This window comes from Etheostoma spectabile, chromosome 6 (assembly GCF_008692095.1).
Source record: "Etheostoma spectabile isolate EspeVRDwgs_2016 chromosome 6, UIUC_Espe_1.0, whole genome shotgun sequence".
Taxonomy (NCBI): Eukaryota; Metazoa; Chordata; class Actinopteri; order Perciformes; family Percidae; genus Etheostoma; species Etheostoma spectabile.
The window spans coordinates 9,786,845-9,808,070 of NC_045738.1; the positions used below are offsets into that span (position 1 = coordinate 9,786,845).

At 38.8% G+C, this 21,226-nt stretch overlaps 1 protein-coding gene across 2 annotated transcripts in view; it reads left to right on the forward strand.

The window, feature by feature from the left end:
* kcnn3 (potassium intermediate/small conductance calcium-activated channel, subfamily N, member 3) overlaps positions 1-21,226 on the forward strand; it is a 52,737-nt gene that overhangs the window by 27,795 nt on the left and 3,716 nt on the right. For both annotated transcript variants that reach the window (XM_032519063.1, XM_032519062.1), the window contains exons 4-7: positions 1,141-1,437; positions 2,532-2,653; positions 6,950-7,091; positions 13,154-13,264. In XM_032519063.1, the coding sequence (XP_032374954.1) occupies positions 1,141-1,437; positions 2,532-2,653; positions 6,950-7,091; positions 13,154-13,264 (672 nt within the window). The remainder of the gene's footprint in view (positions 1-1,140; positions 1,438-2,531; positions 2,654-6,949; positions 7,092-13,153; positions 13,265-21,226) is intronic.

The window sequence follows — 21,226 nt, forward strand, 5'->3', positions numbered from 1 at the left end:
CTAAATAAATGTTTGTGTGGGCTAAAAGCCCTCAAGATGAATCATGTGGTAAAGACCAATTGTTAGCACTTGCTGCAGGTAAGTGCCTCATCTCTCACTGGCCACAGCCTCTCTTTCTTCGGAACTCTATTTATGTCTCTATCTCTTTAACCTTTTTTTGTCACTGCAAGAATTTCCTGTGAAGACATTTAGTTCATTATTTAGTCCTAAAAATGGTGCATGCAATTGCACTGCTAAATTGTGAGATTTAAAGCTGTTCCAATGTAAATCAATTCCTTAACAATATTGTACAATCAAGTGCAATTCTTCATGATTTTATTGAAGCATTAACCTATGTCTTCTTTACAGACATACATTTCTGGAAATTCCTGTTTTCAATTCAAAAGTTATTTGTGCTGAAAACAGGTTGAATGAATTTTATATTCTGCACTGGCAACTTTATGCACTTGAAAAAACAGTTTGCAGTATCCTCTTTTCCCTGATATCTTCTCGTTCCTATCTCCATCTCTTCATTTCCTCTGCGATCCATCCATCTCTTTCCACCACCTTCTCTTCTCATCAACCACCACTACCTTCCCCACCCCCAAGTTCCTGACAGCACCGTCTGGAGGAGGGTCCCTATAGTGAAACCTTGCTCTTACCACTTCCTTATAACAGCTGCTTTGGCGATAATTTCAAGAGTAACCACAGCAATTATCAATTCAAAACATGAACATACAGAGAGGGAAAACTGCAATTAAAGTAAAATTGTTAGGCATGTGCTCAGGACATTGGTAGAAATACTTATAATAATAATAATAATAATAATAATAATAATAGAACATTTTTGTTATTGTGATCATTGGGGGCCTTGTGGGAGCTGTTTCAGATAACTTTGGTTTAGTTTTAGTAAGAGTTAAGGTTATATGAAAATGAGCCAAAGCACTGAATAGATTACTGATTAGATGGATGGTGTTTTACATCTCAGGAAAGAGACATTTACTCTAAATTGCTGCTTGTTTCTTTAATCATCACATCAGTCAGCTGTACTGATGAACTGTGCCAGCAGAGGATCATGATGAAAAGTCTTTAGCTACACATTAAAACAAGTGTAACTCCTTTCCTCTTTTAACTCTCCTCATGTCCTTCCTGTTCCCGCAGCTGTTTGTCATTGACAACGGAGCTGACGACTGGCGCATCGCCATGACCATGGAGAGGGTTCTGCTGATCGCTCTGGAGCTGCTGGTGTCTGCGGTGCATCCAGTGCCAGGGGACTTTAAGTTTCAGTGGCGGGCGCGGCTGGCCTTCTCGTACGCGCCGTCACAGGCCGAGGCTGACCTGGACATGGTGCTCAGCGTGCCCATGTTCCTGCGCCTCTACCTCATTGCCAGAGTCATGCTTCTGCACAGCAAACTCTTCACCGACGCCTCCTCCAGGAGTATAGGTGCCCTAAATAAGGTCAGAAGGGTTTTGTGCTTGCATGGTTGTGTGTCTGTGCAGCATGCATTCAACGAGCCAGAGAGGTGAGGGAGTTGTAAAAATATTAAGGTCAAGATCTCTCTCCTTAGAATTAAATCAGTATCCGCCTTGTCCCTGTCGTTCTTGGCCTCTCTCTCTCTAACTATTTCAAGTCCTTCCTTCCGTTCTGCCCTTATAGTCACCCTGTTTCTTTTCATCTACCAATGCAAATACCTTTCCTCTCCTTTTGTCATCGCTGTACATGAAGACTTAGATGTAAGCTGTGTTGGATCTTTCATAATAGAATAGGAGATGGCGGCGTGAAATTAGAACAAGATATTGCGTACGGCTCAAATGGGGCATGAATAGAAAGGACTCAAATGAGATTGCAATAGGAGTGTGTAGAAATGTGTACAAGCCATGCAAGAAATGATAGGTGGCACGTGTGTAATGACATTCAGTGATAAGCATTGTAAAATCAGGAAGTAGGGTGTAGTGTGGTGGAAATATGGAAACTACAAAGAGGAGAACGGAAGGAGAGATGGAGTAGATTTTAGATGGGTAATTTAGCAGGTTGCCAGTGTATCTGGGATGACACTATTCTGACCCCCAGGCTACAGTGACAGAGAGAAGGGGAATCTGCCATTGAAGTGCAGCTCTAACATGACAACTCATTTATCAGCTCCTTAACCCTTCCCCGGCTCAACCGTTGTTCTCAGATCATCCATCTGCCAGAAGTTGACGACAAATGAGCCACACATAAAAACTACACTGAAAAAGGCCAATTATTCAAAGACACTGTATAGCTTGACCCAAGTCAGAGGGCGCGCCACAATCTTAACTCCAATTACAGTGGAGATTCTCAGAGTGCTGCCGCTATCAAAAGCTACTCAGAAGACTAATTAGTATAACACCAAGTCTGTGTGGGAAACAGTGTACGGGATGAGGATTCAGAGCTACGCAATACTAACACATGAAAAAAAAAAGTGTATTACAAGTATTATATAAGCTCTGCTATACTGTGTGTGTGGTGTGTGTGTGTGTGTGTGTGTGTGTGTGTGTGTGTGTGGTGTGTGTGTGTGTGTGTTTTCCAGGTGCATTTTAACACACGGTTTGTAATGAAAACCCTCATGACTATCTGCCCCGGGACGGTGCTGCTGGTCTTCAGCATCTCTCTGTGGATCATTGCTGCCTGGACCGTACGAGTTTGCGAGAGGTCAGTAACAGAGCTAGTTGGTTTGGGTGTGTTGTTGTGTGTGTTATCGTGTGCGCGTGTGCACGAGTCTGTGATTGGATGAGGGATTCAACTGAGCAATTCAATTCAATTGGCAGGAAATATAATCTGGGACATGTGTGAAATATAATCCATCTTTAGACTTCAGTTTATGAGGCTTTCTCACCAGTTGTACACCTAATTTGATCCAGGCAATGGAGTTGTTACTTTGTTTGTCCATTTTGTCTTGTAAACCCCCACACCGCCCCCATTCAGCATTTATAAGCAGTATCTAGATTCATTTTTTTCATTCATTCATTTTGTTACAGCAAACTATAATGTAGTTTTAAGCAGATATAAGGACATTTATGTCTGTTAATTTGTTGACAACTATACAATCTCCTATGACGCATATGTAACTTGTGTATAAACACAATAACGAATGATTGATAACACAGTATACCATATCCAAAATCACAGTGCAGTAAACAATATATATGAACTAACACATGAACATATCACCACAGTATGTAATTTAGCTACTTTAACTGTTTATACACAATGTGATTTTATAATTTACAGGCAAGTTTAAAACTGTTTATGAATGTATTTAGAATATGTTAAGCTTGAAGGTTCATTCTTGACCTTGGAAATAAGAAGAAAGAAGAAGACGTACTTTATTGAAAGTTATTTTATACATTGAACACACACAGGTCCAAAATACACACACATTCCAACAGGACCTATACACATGCATTAATGGAGAGATGTCAGAGCGAGGAGGCTGCCCATGAACAGGTGCCCCGAGCCGTTGGGGATTTGCACATTCTCCAGCTACCAGTCCACAATCTGTATTTGGTTCGTATGGGGACTTGAACTTACTGCGACCCTCCGGTTTCTAAGCCAAGTCTCCACGGACTGATCGTCTGCCATGCCAAATAGTAGTTTGACAAAGATTTCTTAAAGGAATAGTTCACAATTTGGGAAAGCAAAGATCTAGATGGTCTGATTGTTACCACTGTTAAGTCTGGCTGGTAAAATTCAGAATTAGAAAAGGATGTATTGCCAAGTAAATAACACTTACAAGAAAGTTTATAAATATAAACATACTGAAAGGAAATAACCAATACATGTAAAAGAAAAGGTAACATATGATATGTACAATATAACCTCTCAACAATAAGAATAAAAAATTAAACTATGCCATGCCTATCTCTATGTATGGTGAAGGGTATGTGATGATGTGGAGTTATTTTAATTCCAAAGGCCAAGGGAACTTTATCAGGATGCATAGTATCCTGGATCCATGAAATAACTGGCCTTTAAAATTAGAAATGTGCCTGCTTCTATGGGAATTTAACATAGGGGTGTGTATACTTATGGCCCATGTATTTTAAGGATAAACATTTATTTATTTACAATACATTATTCATTCACAAAGAAAATTGGTGTCCTTAAAAGTTTGGATTTTCCTAATTTTTTTAATTAAGGCATTAAGATAAATTTCCAGGCAGCTTGGACAGCTTGTCCTGCAGTAGGGCCATTAGGATGGTATTGAAAGCAGAGCTAAAGTCCACAAACAGGATCCTGGCAAAGGTTCCTGGGGAAGCAATGACCAGGAGTGGATCGGTGAGGGTTTTGAGATGAGACGGAACAAGGTGTTTAAAAGACTTCATAACCACAGAGGTCAGGGTGACAGGTCTGTTGTCTAATAGTTCTGTGAGGCTATAAAGCTACAGTCAGCATCTGGTTAGGTTAGCTTAGCATAAAGACTGAAAACAGGGGTAAACAGCTTGTATTGATAATATGTTGTCATCCATCGTCAGAGCCACACTAGCTGTTACCACTATTTCTATGCTCAATGCTAAGCTAAGCGAAGCTAACCAGCCACTGTCTGTAACTTTATATTAACCAGCAAGATATAAGAGTGGAACACCAAGACTAAATACAGAGGGTAACAAGGTAACAAGAAACAGGTGACACAAGGGCTGGGAAACAGGTGAGAGACATCAGACAATCACAAGGGCTGGAAAACGAAGGCAGGAAGTAAAACTAAACAAGACGGCACAGAAAACAAGACTATCACAATAAAACAGGAAACGGAACATAAACAAGACACTCAACTACAACGAGAGAGCGACCAAGGACTAAGACATGAAACAAAACATGAACAGGATGAAACAGAACATATACAAAACAAGACCAAAAATAACACATAACAAGACATCACAAAACCATGCTAAGAAATTAAGACAGGAAAACAGACTACCACAATAAGACAAGACAAAACACACAAACCATAACACTTGTTTCCCAAAATGTTTTAACATTGCTTAAAGGTGAACTATGCTTTTCTGTATTTTCTGTCATATCTATAATGTTATAATGTCGGATTTTCACGTTAAACGTGGCCAGAGCTTCAAATATGATGAGGTAAACCTATTTTAGCAAAATCCCTGTACGCCAAAAGATTTCCCCCTGTTCTGAACTCTCTGGTTTCAACAGTTTTTTCTTCTCTCGACTCTATGTCATGTAACACCAAGCCCGACTTCTCCGGCCTTAAATGATTGGTCATCTGCTCCAGGTATGCAGGACTGGAGTTTTTATTTTTTTTATTTATGCTACTGCAGTGTTAACATAGTTGTCCTTAGCATATATAGATGTATTCTAATGGCAGAGACATTAGAAAGTGCTGTTATATTCCATTACTGTGCACTGCTATCTGACTTATAGTAGTTGCATGGGAAATCTGTGATCTTGGCTGCCAATGTTGTTAATTTCTCCCCAATTTTGGGTCACATTACTGTTGAAACATGTCCAGTTGGGTGGTATTTGGTTCAGAAGCCTTGAAGAGACTGGCACTCCAACAGTGCATCTCAGACATAGGGTGAATACATGCGCAACAGCCATGGGCAGTATGAGAAAAGTGTTTTTTGAACATTAAAGCATGTTAACATGTTCTAGTACAAACACAAAATACAAGCATTAACCTGAAAATTCTATATAGTAGATCACCTTCAACTCAACGTCCTATATTTCTCTGTCCTTTCAGCTGCATCTCATGGCCTTCATCTGTGAATGTTTGCCAAGTTGTCATAGAGAGTGAGAAATTATTTATATACAGTATGTTATGTTATTTAATGAATACATTATTCATTATTCATTCATCTTCATTTCATAAATAAATATAATAAACAAATGCATTGTATCTCATAATTATAGTTGTATATATAAATCTTTCATTAATCAATTAATGTTTGTGACATTACAATTACAAATGCTTCACAGGAAAATTAATACTTGTTGACAAGGACACTAATAAATACTTAAAAATTTACTACACAACTATATGATAAAGTGTTATTAATTGTTTATTAATTGTTTTACTTCTTATACATGCTAAATAGGGGTTAAACATGTTTTGGGGCATTTCCAGGCCTTTATTTGACAGGACAGCTGAAGACATGAAAGGGGAGATTAATGGGGAAGGACATGTAGCAAAGGGCCGCAGGTTGGAGTCAAACCCGGGCCCGCTGCGTGGAAGCAAACCTCTATATATGGGCGCCCACTCTACCAACTGAGCTATATAGGCGCCCGACTGGGGGTTAAACTTAAATGTTTCCATCCTTTTAACCCATCCTTGCAGAGCATGTTTAGTATTTTTTCTGGGGTTTATCTCCTAAATGTTTTTTTTTTCATATGCAAGTGGACATACATATTGTACTTAAACACTTAAAAGCTGCACTATATGGTTGTGCAGAATTATATGAATTCAGCGGGCAGATGCTCAAATATGAACTAGGTAATGGCACTGTTTTACAATGAATGATGTAATGTTATTGATGTAACATCAAGTGGAATGCAAAAAAGTGTCCATCTCTTTTGTTGAGTATAAACGCTTTTGGAGATAATCATGGAAATATGGGAAAATGTCAGTTGGTCAATAAGTGTGATTAGATGCATCATTGCCCTGCTGCTGGAAAGCTGTTGTTTGGGCTACATCCAAGTTAAATTGACATTTCCTCTTCTCTCCAAACCAAATTATTAGAGAAAGAAATAACATATAAAACTCAAGTGAAGTGCCTAAAACAAGGTTCACATTTTGGTCTGGTTGCTATGGCAACAGTGCATGAGCTCCTGTTTATGTGTTGTGTTCTGTGTCAGGCAATTTTTTTTTTTAGGTTTATCGCCCACATTTGCAGACATGACCGGTGGGCCAGTTATGTTTGTTTGTTCTTATTTATATATTTTACTATTGACTGACTTCATCCTGTAAACACGGACGGTGTTTTGTTTTAGGTATCATGATGCCCAGGACGTGACCAGTAACTTCCTGGGAGCCATGTGGCTTATCTCCATCACTTTCTTGTCCATTGGCTATGGAGACATGGTTCCTCACACCTACTGTGGCAAAGGAGTCTGTCTGCTCACAGGAATCATGGTCAGTACCCCTCTCCTTATCTCTTTGGAGTACATTCCCTCTCTTTGGTGCTGTCGTTGCCTTGTTCACAGGTCAGCAGATCAGAGAACATTCTGTCATATTTGAGAGAAATTCTGCCATTTGTGTAAAGTTGGGCAATCCTCCTTGAGTTACCCTGCATCTATGCTTGTGTGTGTGTGTGTGTGTGTGTGTGTGTGTGTGTGTGTGTGGTGTGTGTGTGTGTGTGTGTGTGTCTGTGAGTATGTGCGTGTGTGCACGCACGTGTGTGTGTACGCACGTGTGTGTGTGAGCGGGTGCGCATTTGTGTGTGTGCATGTTATACCCTTGTCTGTCCTCGTTGCATAATGAAGGTCCTCAGTGTTTCCTCCCACTCTCTCTCTCTTGTTCCATTTCTCTCTTTCTATTTATCCCTCTGTTTCTCTTTTCCTCTCTGTCCGTCTTTTATTCCCTGAGGCCACGTGTTTAATGCTATCTACCGTCCATCTGTTAGTATCAGTGTTTAAGCTGTCGACTGCTCCTCTATTTGTAACACTTCACAGGTGTTCTTCCCTCCTCAAACTATTAATTTATTTTTGTCTTTCCTGCTTTAGTTCTGTCTTTGTCTCATTTTCTGTTTCTGTTTTGTCTTACTAGCCTGTTGATCATTTCTAGCATCCTTTTGTTTAAGACGCAACCACAAGTATTTGGAAATTGGTCAACTCATTTAGTAATTTCAACATAGACACTACTCATTTTTTCAATGCTATCACGTTAGCATACACTGTTCTGAATAATTGGAGAAAATGAGTGTCATATCAAATGCCAGAAAATTTGATTTCTTTTAGTAGCTCCATGGCTAAATGTCAAGTAAATTAAAATTCATTATGCTAAAAATGGTGGCTTTTGCTGATTCTTTATAAGGACAGGAAAGACAAAATAGGACTTTAAAATATGATAATAATATGTTCCCTGGGAATATTTCCCTCATAGGACACAGTGTGCCACATTGTACGTTGCCAGAGGGGAGAGTACATTGGGCATTGAGTAATAGACGACTGTGAGCAGCTAAAGAGATAAAAGTCACTGCACAGTGGGTCCTAACCTCAATTGGGTATAATGTTGTTTTTTAACAAAATTATGTAATAATATTACATTTCTGGCTTACAAACCTGGGAAGTGCATTAAGTACCTATGAATGTGTTCCTTAAAATGTCATTTATCCGAAAAGATGAGGAAGCCTGGATGAGACATTTGAAATGTCATTTTCCATTAATGTGATAATGTCATGGATGTCACTATTGTTCTTTAATACTGAGGAACTTATTGCACATATGCTTTATTAATGCTAGTAGCGTAGTTGAGCTTGTTAAAATGAATGAAATATAAAGGCAATGTGCTCATACAATAGAACACTACTTAACATTTTAAAAAGAACCCCACCCCACCCCCCAGATCAAACAAGTGTTTTGTTTAATTGTGAAAATAAGATAATATGCTGCCAAAATAACATTGTATGACCAATATAATATAATACAATAATTGCTGCATCAGTCTTCACATGTTTATAGACCTCGTCCTTTTTCACTTGTGCTGAGTTTATTTTTTTTAAAGTGCACCTGCTGGATGCAGGATTCAAGATATGGGCAAAGAAAAGAACACATGACATTCCAAGGATTTTTTTTTTTAAATATCTCCCAAGTGAGGAACTTTATTTCTTCTATGGAAAACCAATCAGTCGGGATTCTTGTACTCTCATCCTTAGAAGAAATTATAACAAACCATTGCAACGAGAGGGATTTGATTTCATCAATATATAACTGGTTTGGACCTGGCTCTAAAGAAACATCGATAGTTATACTTGAGAAATGGAGGGCGGACTTAAAAGAGGACATTTCAGAAAACAATTGGAAGAACACTTGTGACGCAGCTCAGAAAATAACAGCAAACTCATTTAAAGCTACTCCAATGTAATTGGCTGGTGCAGACATACACGACTCCTGTTAAATTGAATAAATACAACCGTTATATACCTGACCTTTGTTTTAAATGCAGTGAGGCTAAAGGAACATGTATGCACTGTGTCTGGGAGTGTGACTAAATGAAAACATTCTGGAGGGATCAATAAAACAATGTTCATCTTGTCTGTGAACATTCCACTTAACCCTAAGAGGATTTTGCTGCACCTGTATCCAACAAATCTGAATCGGAAACCCCAAGAGTATATTTGTACATATACAGTATACATATTTTGCTATACTATAGGCAAAAAGGACTTTCATCTGGAAGAAAATGGAGGCGCCTACAATTGCTGATTGGTGCTGGTGCTTGGATCAAGAATATAATAATAACAATAATAATAAATAGAATTTGTACAGCGCTTTTCAAGAACCTAGTATGGCGCAACGTATTTCCATGGAGAGACCTACATATACAGTATATTGAGGGTGTATGAGAAAATCTGGAGGCCATTTGACCGGTTTGTAAAAGAAAAAGACATTGGGGCGCAGCTTCTGTTTTGGAAAATCATTGCATTATTAGTCTCAGTACTGTATATGTGCAGCACTGGCTGGATCAGGAGCACATAGATGATTTTAGTGTCTATATTTCTCTGCCCAGCCTCTCTGTATTTGCCAGTTTGTCTACTTTCTATACTGTATAGTCCATTATATGTGTGAATAAACACACTCATGCACAAAGATACACATACAGACCCCCGTTTGCTGGGTGAATCATCCAATGTGTGTTTTAGATTACAACTCTTACTGTAATGTTAACACACTCACAAAGACACAGAACAGGGGGTGGATACAGAACGTCCCAAGCCTGCTGTTACAGACTGCATCCTCCACACAGTACTGACACAGTGCTTGACATATACACTCTTAGTGTGACTCCCACACACACACACTCCTCTCCCGTCACACAAACACTATCACTATACTCTTCGTTGTGGTTTATTATCTTTGATCATCAAATGAAGTGAGGATGCAGGCAGAAGGTGAGGCTTGTATGGGTGACGGAGACCAGGCGCAGCAGGTCGTGGGAAAGCAGGGAGTGTGGAAGTGAAGTCAAAAGATTTGTAAAAGGTTGAGGCCAGAGTACAGGATGTGATTTTGTTTTTCTTGCTTGAGAATTATTGTAATGAGATTCTATAGGGAAAATGCTCACCATTGTTACCATGACAACACATGAAGGCCAACAGTGTTGGAATATACCACTGTCCTGAGGCTACCTGGGGGGTTACCAGGTGTTAGTGTGTATGTGTGTCACTGTGGGTGGATGGGTGGCTGCAGGGGTGGAATTTTGATTTCAAAGGTGGGGGGGGGCAAATATTTGCTGAAAAACGTGTAAAGACCGAACTATATTGTACTGAATTGTTTAGTTTTACCATTAAACAATAAGGTGGTCCAATAAAGCAAAATATGTAAAGTAAGGAGTAAAATGCATATTTTTTATGTTAATATGTTACAAAGTATGCAAAAATAAACCGTTTTATCTCTTATACCTTTATAGATATTTACTAAATGAAAGGTAAACTCCATTAAAGACTATGAAGCTCAAGATTTCATAATGGATCTCTATTTTCCACAGTTTAAACTAGCCACTCCAAGCTCCACTATAATAGATATTTACCACTTGTAAAGATTTTATAAAGATTTTAGTTTTCAAAGTATTATCTTTTCTAGATCTCTAGTTATTCTGGAGATTCATAATTTGCTATCACTAAAGAATACTGGATCAGATTTGACCCAGTGGGGTTCAATATAGCCCTGACCCAGTACCTATGAGCATTAAAAACTACTGGGTCACCAAAATGTATTTTTTGACCCAGTAACAATGTCATTTTTTACATTTCGGTTCATCAAATAAACCAAAAACAATAACACATTCTGTTCAGACAAAAAAAGTATGTTACTAAGTTTTGACTACATTGTCCTTAAGAATCACACACACACACACACTGCCAAAACATCATGTGTTGGAGCATTTGGTTGTGCTTAGTTACAAAAACAATAAATGATTTTGAAAAGATAAAAATACATTCATGAATGTGTTGAATGAAGAAGCAAGGTGGTGGACTGACAGCTCGTTTAAAATAACATGGAAAAAAATAAATAACACAGCTATTCAACATTGCAATTTTTTTGTTTCGAGCTAACTTAGCTTTTTTTCAAGTATAATTTTACACTACATTTAAGTATATTATAAGCCATTCATCAACTGTTTATTTACTTGCCTATAATGCAGGGGTTAAAGTAAAGTGTTGATATTCTCTGTTGATATACTATAGTTCTTGAAGGCTCATCAATTTAAAGTGATGTAGAGTAGCTGCCATTTCAAACCTATTTTGTGCTTGTATTGTGCACTCTAATTGAGCTAATGAAATGTCACATGTTTTGTGTGTTAAACATCTTCCCCTCTTGACTCTGTGTGTTCCTGCTGACCTGTTTGGGGAAACTATTTTCCACTGCATGAATCTTTAAAGAGATGCTTTTTTTTCCCTGGAGTGTGATGTTAGTGATGTTTCACAAAAGCACAGATGGGTGATTTCCCCTTTTCTGACAGCTACATAAAGGGCTGAGCTGTAGTGGAGGAAGCAAGGGAAACACCCGGCCGTATGAAACAAATCACAGTAGAACAGCCATCATCAGCCTTGTCACTATCGAGATTGCCCAGGGAACCCTGCTGAAATCAAATGAATGCAGGCTTATACAGTACATACAAGCAAACTCTCATACACACACATGCACATAACGCAAGCTTGCACATAGCACATATGGCCTTCCATGACAAACCAATCAGCACCTCGCTGTTTCGGACCGAGGAGGACAATTTTAAACGCACACGCATACACACAGTTGGGTATGAGCATGCCGCGCTGCACTCGTACATACTGTTGCATTCCGTCGAGGGCTCTTTACCCTAAAGTACACCAGGACATCAGCAATCCATTCCATCAGCGCTCATCATATTTTATTCATAGTTTTTGAATAAACACAAATAAAGTGCATGAATGTAAAGACGTGGGCAGTATTGCCTGTTTGTGCGTTACTTTTTTCTGAACTCAGCCAAAGTTATTTTTGGCGAACCTGTCTTATCGTTCGAGAGTGTGCATGATGAAGTCCTGGCTATTTCCTACACGCTTCAAAATGTTGAATGCTCCCTTGCACTCTCACTCACTATGTTTCTCTCCTTTTTATTCTCTCTGTGCCTTTCTCTGCGCACACTCCCAGGCAGGAAGGAGGAGCACTCATACATTTTCATTAAACACTCTTAATCTTAATTCATTACTTATCAGGAGATATGTGCCCTCATTAACATTGCCTTCTCCATATTTCTCTCCAATTCTGTGCACACCCTCCTCGCCTCCTAAATTCAACCCTCCCTCCATCCGCCCTCTGTGAATCCTTCCTTCCTCATTTATATTTACTAATAGCTCTCTTTATCTTTTCTCCTTTTTTCCCCTCTTGGTGCACCTTCAGAGGAACCTGTGAGCACTCAACAGCTCCATTGAAAACACTGTCTAATCTGAAAGTTAATTAAGTCTGTCTTCCTCACTGTGTTCCTGCTCCTCTTCTTCTCTCAAGCATGTCTTTCTGGTTGAGAGACTGCTGTCACTCTCTCCCAAATGAATTTGCCATATGTTCCATGTGGGACGAACTGGAATACAGACAAACCGCTTTGGTTTCATACTTTTACACTTCCTGCAGGCCTCAAGGCTTCGGTGACAGAAAAGACTGACACCATATAATTCATATTGACAGCATCCAATTAAATTAAATTAGTTGGTGTCAACTTTGATGTGTTTTTTTCATCTATAAGAAGGGAGTATTTTTCAGGTCCATATAGAAGTAATATAGAAGGGATCTCACACCAGATGGATTGGAAGTGAAAATAGACTTGGCTTGCCGCTCAACCTGAGGAAATATGGATCTGGAACAGAGTTATCCCTCTTAATCCTCTCTTCTGTCCCATTCGCTTCTCCGTCTGTCATGCGGCTCCCTTCCTCATTTTTGTCCTCGCTCCATTCAATTCCTTCTCTCTACTGACTCACTCAGTGCTGTGTTTTCTCTCTCTCTCAGGGTGCGGGCTGTACGGCTCTAGTGGTTGCCGTGGTAGCCAGGAAGCTGGAGCTGACCAAGGCCGAGAAACACGTACACAACTTCATGATGGACACGCAACTCACAAAGAGGGTGTGTAGGCTTGTATGGTGTGAATGAGTGTGTAGTCCAGGAAATAAACACTTAATTTGTAAAAGAAAGCACTCATTCCCTGCTCTCACCATAATGACCACAGAACTGTATGTAAAAGTACCGTTTTTATGTGTAATCATCCTCCAGGGTGAATTTTTACTATATTTTTAGATTTCTTTGGGGTTAAAGACGGAAACTGCTTGTCTTTTCTCTGCCCCTCTTTTGCCCTCACCAACAACTACATCACACTATCACCCTGTATTGTAGTGACAGAGTGCCATGTTATTTGAGTGAGTAAAGGCAATGAAAGGTCATCTCTTTCTCGTTCCCTCTGTCTTGTTTCCTCACTTACTGTCCCTCTCTATCTTCCCATCTCCGATCTTTTTCCTCCCACATGGCCAACCCACCACCCTACCACCTCCCCTCTCCTCTGACATTTGTCTCTCTTACAGTAAATCCCTTCCCTCTCAATCTTTCTTTCTCTGTCTGTCACCTTTTCTCCTCTCCTCCCTCCTTTGCCCTCTCCTTCCCTTTTACCTTGCCCCCTCCCTGCCTCCTTCCCTCTATCTCTCACTCCCTCCCTCCTCCGGTCCTTTTCAATATTTCATACAGTTGAAAGACCCAAGTTTTAAAAATAGCTCCCATATCAAATATGTAGCGTACATTATGGCAGAAGGGTACTGAACGGGTGGGATTATCAATAATTTCAGTGGGGATAAAATATCGACAGAGACGTTAAATAGACTCTCTGTTGGAGCCAGGCTCTCATCTCACCTTTCTGCAGGCTGTGACTATGTCAACCAGAGTGTGTTTTCCCAAGACGTTTAACACCTTAAAGCTGCCCTGCCACACAAAACTGTTTTTACTTGCATTTATTTTTTATATTTAAGGTCCATATGTGTTTGTGTTATGCCGTGAATGTGAAAATGAACTGCTACCTCCTGTCAGCTCTAGCCACTGAAAAGAAACAAGCGAAGAAATCAGGCCAGTGACAAAAGCTGGTCAGTCTGACGTCATGTTGTCTCAGCTAATTACTATTCATGAGCTTGCCCAGTTGCGCTGGGTAAAGAATACTAATAGCCAGGCTCTCATTGGCTAGCTGTTAACCAATCAGAGTCAAGCGGCTTAGCTCGTTGAGTATTAATGAGAACTGGCACAAATCGAGTTTCTTGCAGGCTTTCTGTACCACGCTTGAAACAAGGTAACCAAGGCATTTTTTCCAAAAAAAATGTTACAGAATCCAAAGTAGAATTTCAGACATTACCACAAAGAAATGAAATACCTGTGGCAGGGGACCTTTAAACTGTGTGTGGGTGTGGGTTTGGGTGTGTGAAATTTTGTGTAGTTAGAATCTGTAACCCATTTAACCATCTAAAGCTGCTGTTTCCAACCTTTCACCCCCATTTTAATGGATTTTAAACTGGGTGTTTTAACAGCAGTCATTATACAAAAGTGACATTTTAATGTAAATAGAGATCTTAGATTTTTTTTCAATGCTAGTAATGGTGGGTCGGTCTGTGGGGTCAGTAAATCCACCACTTTGGTCCATACTGAAATAGCTCAGCAACTATTGGATGGATTCGCATGATATTGACAATATTTGTGGTTCCCAGAGGATGAATTCTAATTATTTTAGTGAACCCCTTACCTTTCCCATAGGGCCAACCAAGTGGACATCTTTGGTGTTTAGTGAAATATCTTGACAGCTCTAGTTTGTGTTTTGAGCTAATTAGCAAATTAGCTGTCATGCTAAGATGTTGAGTCCAGTAAAAATATGCTTACTTGACATCAGCATGTTTGCACAGTCATTGTGAGCATAGTAGCATGGACATGTTAGAATTTAGCTCAAAGCCCAGCCTCACAGAACCACTAGCATGGCTATAGACTCTTATTTCAGTAGGTTTGGTTAAGTTTACGGTCATGCTACTATTACAAATGGAAATTTGATTTGGAGTGGGAGTAGCTGTACAGTTAATTAATTTATGCCTTACATTTACCTATATTAACTTCCTAAATTTTGTAGTAGGTGATGGTGTTGAGGTGAGTGTACAATTGACTAAGTTTGGTTGGATGGAGTCGTGTTATTGTTGTTGGTTATTGTGACTGTAAATATATGAAAGACCAGCCTCACACTAATTTGTCTATTTGTCAAATCTATTTGTATAATTATTTTGCTGCTGAACACATATGTGGATATATTTTAAATCAAATCATAATTAGTCTGTAATAGAGCCCAACTGATATATATAATATTAGCCGATCTATCGGTATTGGCATTAATAATTGCTGATATTCATTCATCAGAATCTTTTATAATGACAAATAAATTATATTGATAAATTAATATTTAAAAAATATTATAAAAACGGACGGACCATGTCATGAGTGTTGGCGTTGCATAGTTTGTCCACCAGAGGGCGATCTACAACGTCAAGTTTTTGTACAAAGGAATTTAAGTTTCATATCTTAAGTTTGTATTTTTATAGATTTTATTTATCAGAACTTTAATATATTTTGATGTTACTCTGTTGTTGTGACAGTAAAACAAATTATTATATTATTTTAGTGAGAACTCATAAATAACTACAAATCACTAATGTTAAGGAAATCTGTTTATGTTTTGTTGCGCGTTTCTGGATTATCGGATTTTTAAATAACCAAATACTTATATCGTATCGGCCTAAAAAATCCTTTACCAGATGGGCTCTAGTGTGTAATGTTAGGCTCCTGGCTGAAGTTTTTAAATTTTAAATAAAAATATATTTTTTAAATGTGTAGGCTGTATAAGTAATTGCAATGATTTTCACTGCATAACTTTAAATCAAATTGATGCTGATCACCCCCTAGATAAATCAAGTAAAGCAACATATTATCAAAGCATTAAGTAAGGGAAGCACCATACAGCAGTTTCATTCAACACAATGCACCAAGCTGCTTGGTGACATTTCCTTCAAAGGGTCTTCGGTTTATGCAGTGGTAATTGTCTCCTGCCCTCTATTACTGACAGAGCAAAGATTGTAACTGTTGTATGCACATAGATTTACATGGCTGGGGCCATTCTCTGCCATATCACAGTTACAAGAGAATACAATCACTCAAGGCTTTATAATGTATAATGCAAAGATAGCCTTTACATCCTGCTGTCATCATATGTGTGTGTGCACACACACAGCACACACACTGGCTTTCTACATCCGTGAAATGTTGTTTCCTTCTCTTTGAAGTAGAGCCCGACCGTTACAGGATTTTTAAGGCTGATACCGATACAATTATTTAGTTATTTGAAAATCTGATGTTCAGATATATTGCGTAAAAAAACATTGACAGATTTCTCTAACATTAGTTATTTGTAATGTGAGTTCTCACTAAAATAATATGATAACACTTTGTTTTATTATCACAACAGAGCAGAGGAACATCAAAATATATTAAAGTTCTGATAAATAAAATGTAGAAAAATACAAACTTAAGATATAAAACTTAAAGTCCTTTGAACAAAAACACAATAACCAAAAAAATTAGAGTGTTGCCAACAGGGACGCTGTAGAACGTCCGCTGGTGGATGAACTATACAACACCAATATTCATAACATGTTTGACCGTATATATTTTATATTCATTTATCAGAATAATTGGTTTGTCATTATAAATGATTCAGATTTTTTTTTTTTATCTGCCATTATAAATGCCAATACCGATAGATCGGGAAATGCCTAATTTCAGTTGATAATATCGGCCCCCCAATATATCGGTCAGGCTCTACTTTGAAGGATTACCAAAAATGTCAACAAAAGGCCAATCAGTGTTGCTTCTGTGGACACTGTTGTTGGTGATGTTAGTGTTTGATGTTGTTGTCTTTATTGGTTTGTTGTGTAAGAAAAAGCGTTGGGTGTGGTTGTACAGAGCTAGAGCACTAAAACTGAAAGCAAACTAACTTCCTTAGACATCTGTGAACCACACAGAACATTTTTAGGTCAAATGTGTGTGGTATTTTGACACTCTGTGACAGATACTTTACATGCATATGCATAGTCATATGCATGTTCTCTGCTTTCATCCTCAGATCAGATTTTTAGACGAGGCCGACAAGATTGATATCTTGTGTGTTGCAGATTGGGTGAAGATAATAATAGACAATAATAACCTTATCAAGGAGGAAGATGTGCTTTAAAAAAAACATTCAAGGTTCAAGGCACAGGGTTAATTTTCATGCAATGTTCAGTTAAGTATCGTGTTTCTCTCCCTTTGATAGGATTAATAAAGATGGAAATTACATAACATAACCCCAAAGTCGACCATGAACCTGAGGTTGTAAGTGATCATTTTTGGTATCAGGACTTGTTGAAGCAGAGTGTTTTGATTGTATTGGTTAAGGCAGAGTCCTTCTGAAAGTCCATCTGGTCAGAACATTGCCCTGAATGTTCACAGAGTGCTCTCAAAACTGAAAAAGCAGGACACACTTACTGTAGGCGCTGAGCCAGTGGAGTGAACTGGTGTGTCCTTCCTTTTGATGAAACTACCATGTCAATTAAATGCCATTCATTGAAGCAATGAGCCAATTGACCATGTGCATATGGTTGTTTCTGAGGTCAGTACTTTGATCCAAAGCTTTTTAAGTCGAGTTGCAAAGTTGAAAATGTTGTCTTTCTATAAATTTACAATGTGAATGTGTATTCTGCGACCACTCCGGACAATTGGTTAAATCAGAACACTTTTAGAAGTCCCTCTGGCATATTCTGAGCTTCGCCCTCTGAATATTCAGAGTGCACTCTGGGTTGCGGCCAAGAATGAGGTTCTGTGATGCCTTCCAATGTTTACACCACTAGTCAAATGGGAGCAATCTAACCTCCGAAGATTTCTACGAAGCTAGCTTTCATTTCATGCAGTAAAAATAACTCCTTTTCCGACAGCCTTTTAATTCACATGCAAGCCAGATGGATCCTTATTAGTGTAGCCATATTGTGACAGCGACCAAAAATAGTTTGACACTCAATGGATTTACACATCACTCTGCTGTGTTTCACTGTTTAGACACACATACACATATGAAACCAGTGGAAGCCAATTTTTACTTTAGTTTAATAATTTCACTGATTTGTTTGTCTTGGGTTTGTTTCACCAATTTCTGTGTGGTGTGTGTGTGTGTGTGTGTGTGTGTGTGTGTGTGTGTGTGTGTGTGTGTGGTGTGTGTGTGTGGTGTGTGTGTGGTGTGTGTGTGTGTGTGTGGTGTGTGTTGTTTGATGCAGGCCTTGTCTTTTCCCTGTGAGGGGAAGATCAGAGCAGGTAAGGCCACATGGCCTGGTCTGTTTGTTTGTTTATGTTTTCTGCTCTCCTAGAGAACAACATTGTAATTACAGCACCACAGCACCAAATTACTAATTACATACATAGTGCTTGGATTGGAAGGGTCAGGCCGGGCGCCTCAGCTTTTTTTCTCAAACAATCCAGGATTTTTTTTTTCAGTATAAGCAAGGTGTCAGAGCCCAATTCTTATATTTTTACTTCCTGATACCAATATCTAAGTATTTTAGTCCGTGCTTGTTTAAAAAAAAAAAACATTACATTACTTTACTGTAGTGGCCATGTCTGTGACATTTCTATAATATTTATATTTATGTTGATTAAATTATACTCAACAATATGTCATCAACCCCCAACATGCTGAGATGTGGGAACCCCTTGTCTTAACAGATTACTCATGTACCTGCCATAAGGTGTGCTGTGTAGGGGAGCAACTAGAACAGATCTTTGACCCAAACCAGCCATATGGCCCCAACATGGTTGCCAAAGAACAGGCCATATGGTCGAGAAATAGCTGCTGCTGTCGATTGGTTTCTTGTGGAGTTGTCTTAGCGGCTCATGTTGAGTCTTTTATTTTTGTAAAAGGAGTTGCCTCAGTTTCTACTTAAACTCCCAGGAGGAGATATGAAGAAAAGAAAAAAGAGGGTAGTGGGGTGAATTAACTGTAAAATACACACAGTGTGATATTATCAGCTGCTGTCATTTGCATGCCAAGCAGTTCCCACGATTTATATTAAGATTGAAGCTTGAAGCTAAATTAAATGACATAAAGCAGTGAGCTTGCATTGCTGGACAGGTGTTGGAAGTTTGTGTGAAAACTTCAACAGCGAGCCGGCCGGACAGACACAAAATGCCATCATTCATCATATTTTTCTCACCCTGCAATGATTAATCAACTGATAAATAGGATTTGACTTATCAATTTACCAATGGGCCTGTAGATATGAGGGGTATTAAATATGCTCTTTAGTGACCTGGCCCATGATTAAATTAGAGATAAGACACAATCCAAAGCAAAATTGATGGTGAATTGAACTGGTTGCCCCTATCCTCTCCAGCAGCGTGATGCAGATGGGATTATTTAATTATATGTTAAAAGACTTTCAAAAAAAAAAAATCCAACGCTAACATCAAGATGTCAGCAATGATGTTGGTGGACCAACTAACAACATGTCTTCATTTTGATGATGTCTCTTCAGAATCTTTGCAGCTCTGTCAGTGCCTTTACTTGCTATGGTCGGATGGGAGTTTTGTAACCCAATTGATACAAACTTGGAGATGAGGCTCAGAGGGGAAACTTGGCATAGCAGTCTGTACCTCAGACACCAGCCCTAGGTTTACACATCTGCAAGGCCCAGGGTCTTATACTCTCTTCACCTGTGGCCTATAATGTGTGTGTTCTCTGCATGTGTTTATGTGTAGGCGCTTATGTGTGTGAGCAGTCCTTGACTGCAGCGGCTAGGTGCTGATTAGCCAAGCTGCTGGGGTCTTTTGTTCTCTGAGAAAGGGGTATAATTGTTCTTTGTTAAGTGCTCAGCAGCTCTTTGAAGTCTCTCATTCAATTTATGTCCTTACAGATTGTCTCGCCCTTCTGCTTTCTCTATGGTATCCACCCGCGCTATTTTTGCTGGGTGTCAGTCCCCTGTGTTGTAATTACATAGCAACCTATATTGAGTATGTACAGTACATTAAACACAATGGAGCAGATATGGATATACATCTATGTAAGTGAATCCTGATCTTTGTCCACAGAAATTGATCTGAAGTCTACATGGACATTTCTTCTGAGTCTTTTATTAAATCACAGCAATCTCACATTCAGATGATACAAATAGAAAAATGGAGCCTATGTTTGACTAGTATAAAAACAACTTTCTGGCTTTTAACTCTGATGGCTATCTGTTTTTTTTTAATGAGTGAGCTTCATTACATAGGCTATTTCTCTGTGTGTCTCTTCTGCAGGGATGAGGATTGTCTTCAGCATTAAGTTTTGAGAGTATGCTGCCGTTGTTTTTATTCAGTTGCTGTTATAATTAAATGGAACTAGATTTAAAGTTTCACAACTGCTTACTCATGTTTATAAAACTGTCTCCTTTTTCAAAATTCTAATAATAAAAAAATAACTCATAATTCCCAAAACTGCAAAAACAAAATGCCTCATACCTCTTTTAAAAATGAAACACTGCATTAAAAAGACCAGAAACAACTATCAAAATTGAGCATTTGCATCAAATGGCAAAACACTTTTTTCATAATAGTAAATCTTTGGATACGCCATGTAAACACTGTTGTTCTGAATCAAAAGCTCTTTTGTCTTTCATAGGCTTAAATCTACATTTCCACACAATGTTCTAGAGTAGCAAAGTACAATGTACACTGTTCTAGTGGCAAAACATTACTGTTGCATACAAAAATCAAAACCATAAACATACGTGAAAAACAGTATCATTTTTAGAATAAAGAACGTGTGTGTGTGTGTTGTGTGTGTGTGTGTGTGTGTGTGTGTGTGTGTGTGTGTGTGTGTGTGTGTGTGTGTGTGTGTGTGTGTGTGTGGTAAAAAAAACTGTCTCCTAACAAGCCAAGATAATGCAGCCCATTTGTGTTATTCCAAGTTTAATGTGGCTTGTAGGCCAGGAGAGGAGAGAAGTGGGTGTGAGGGAT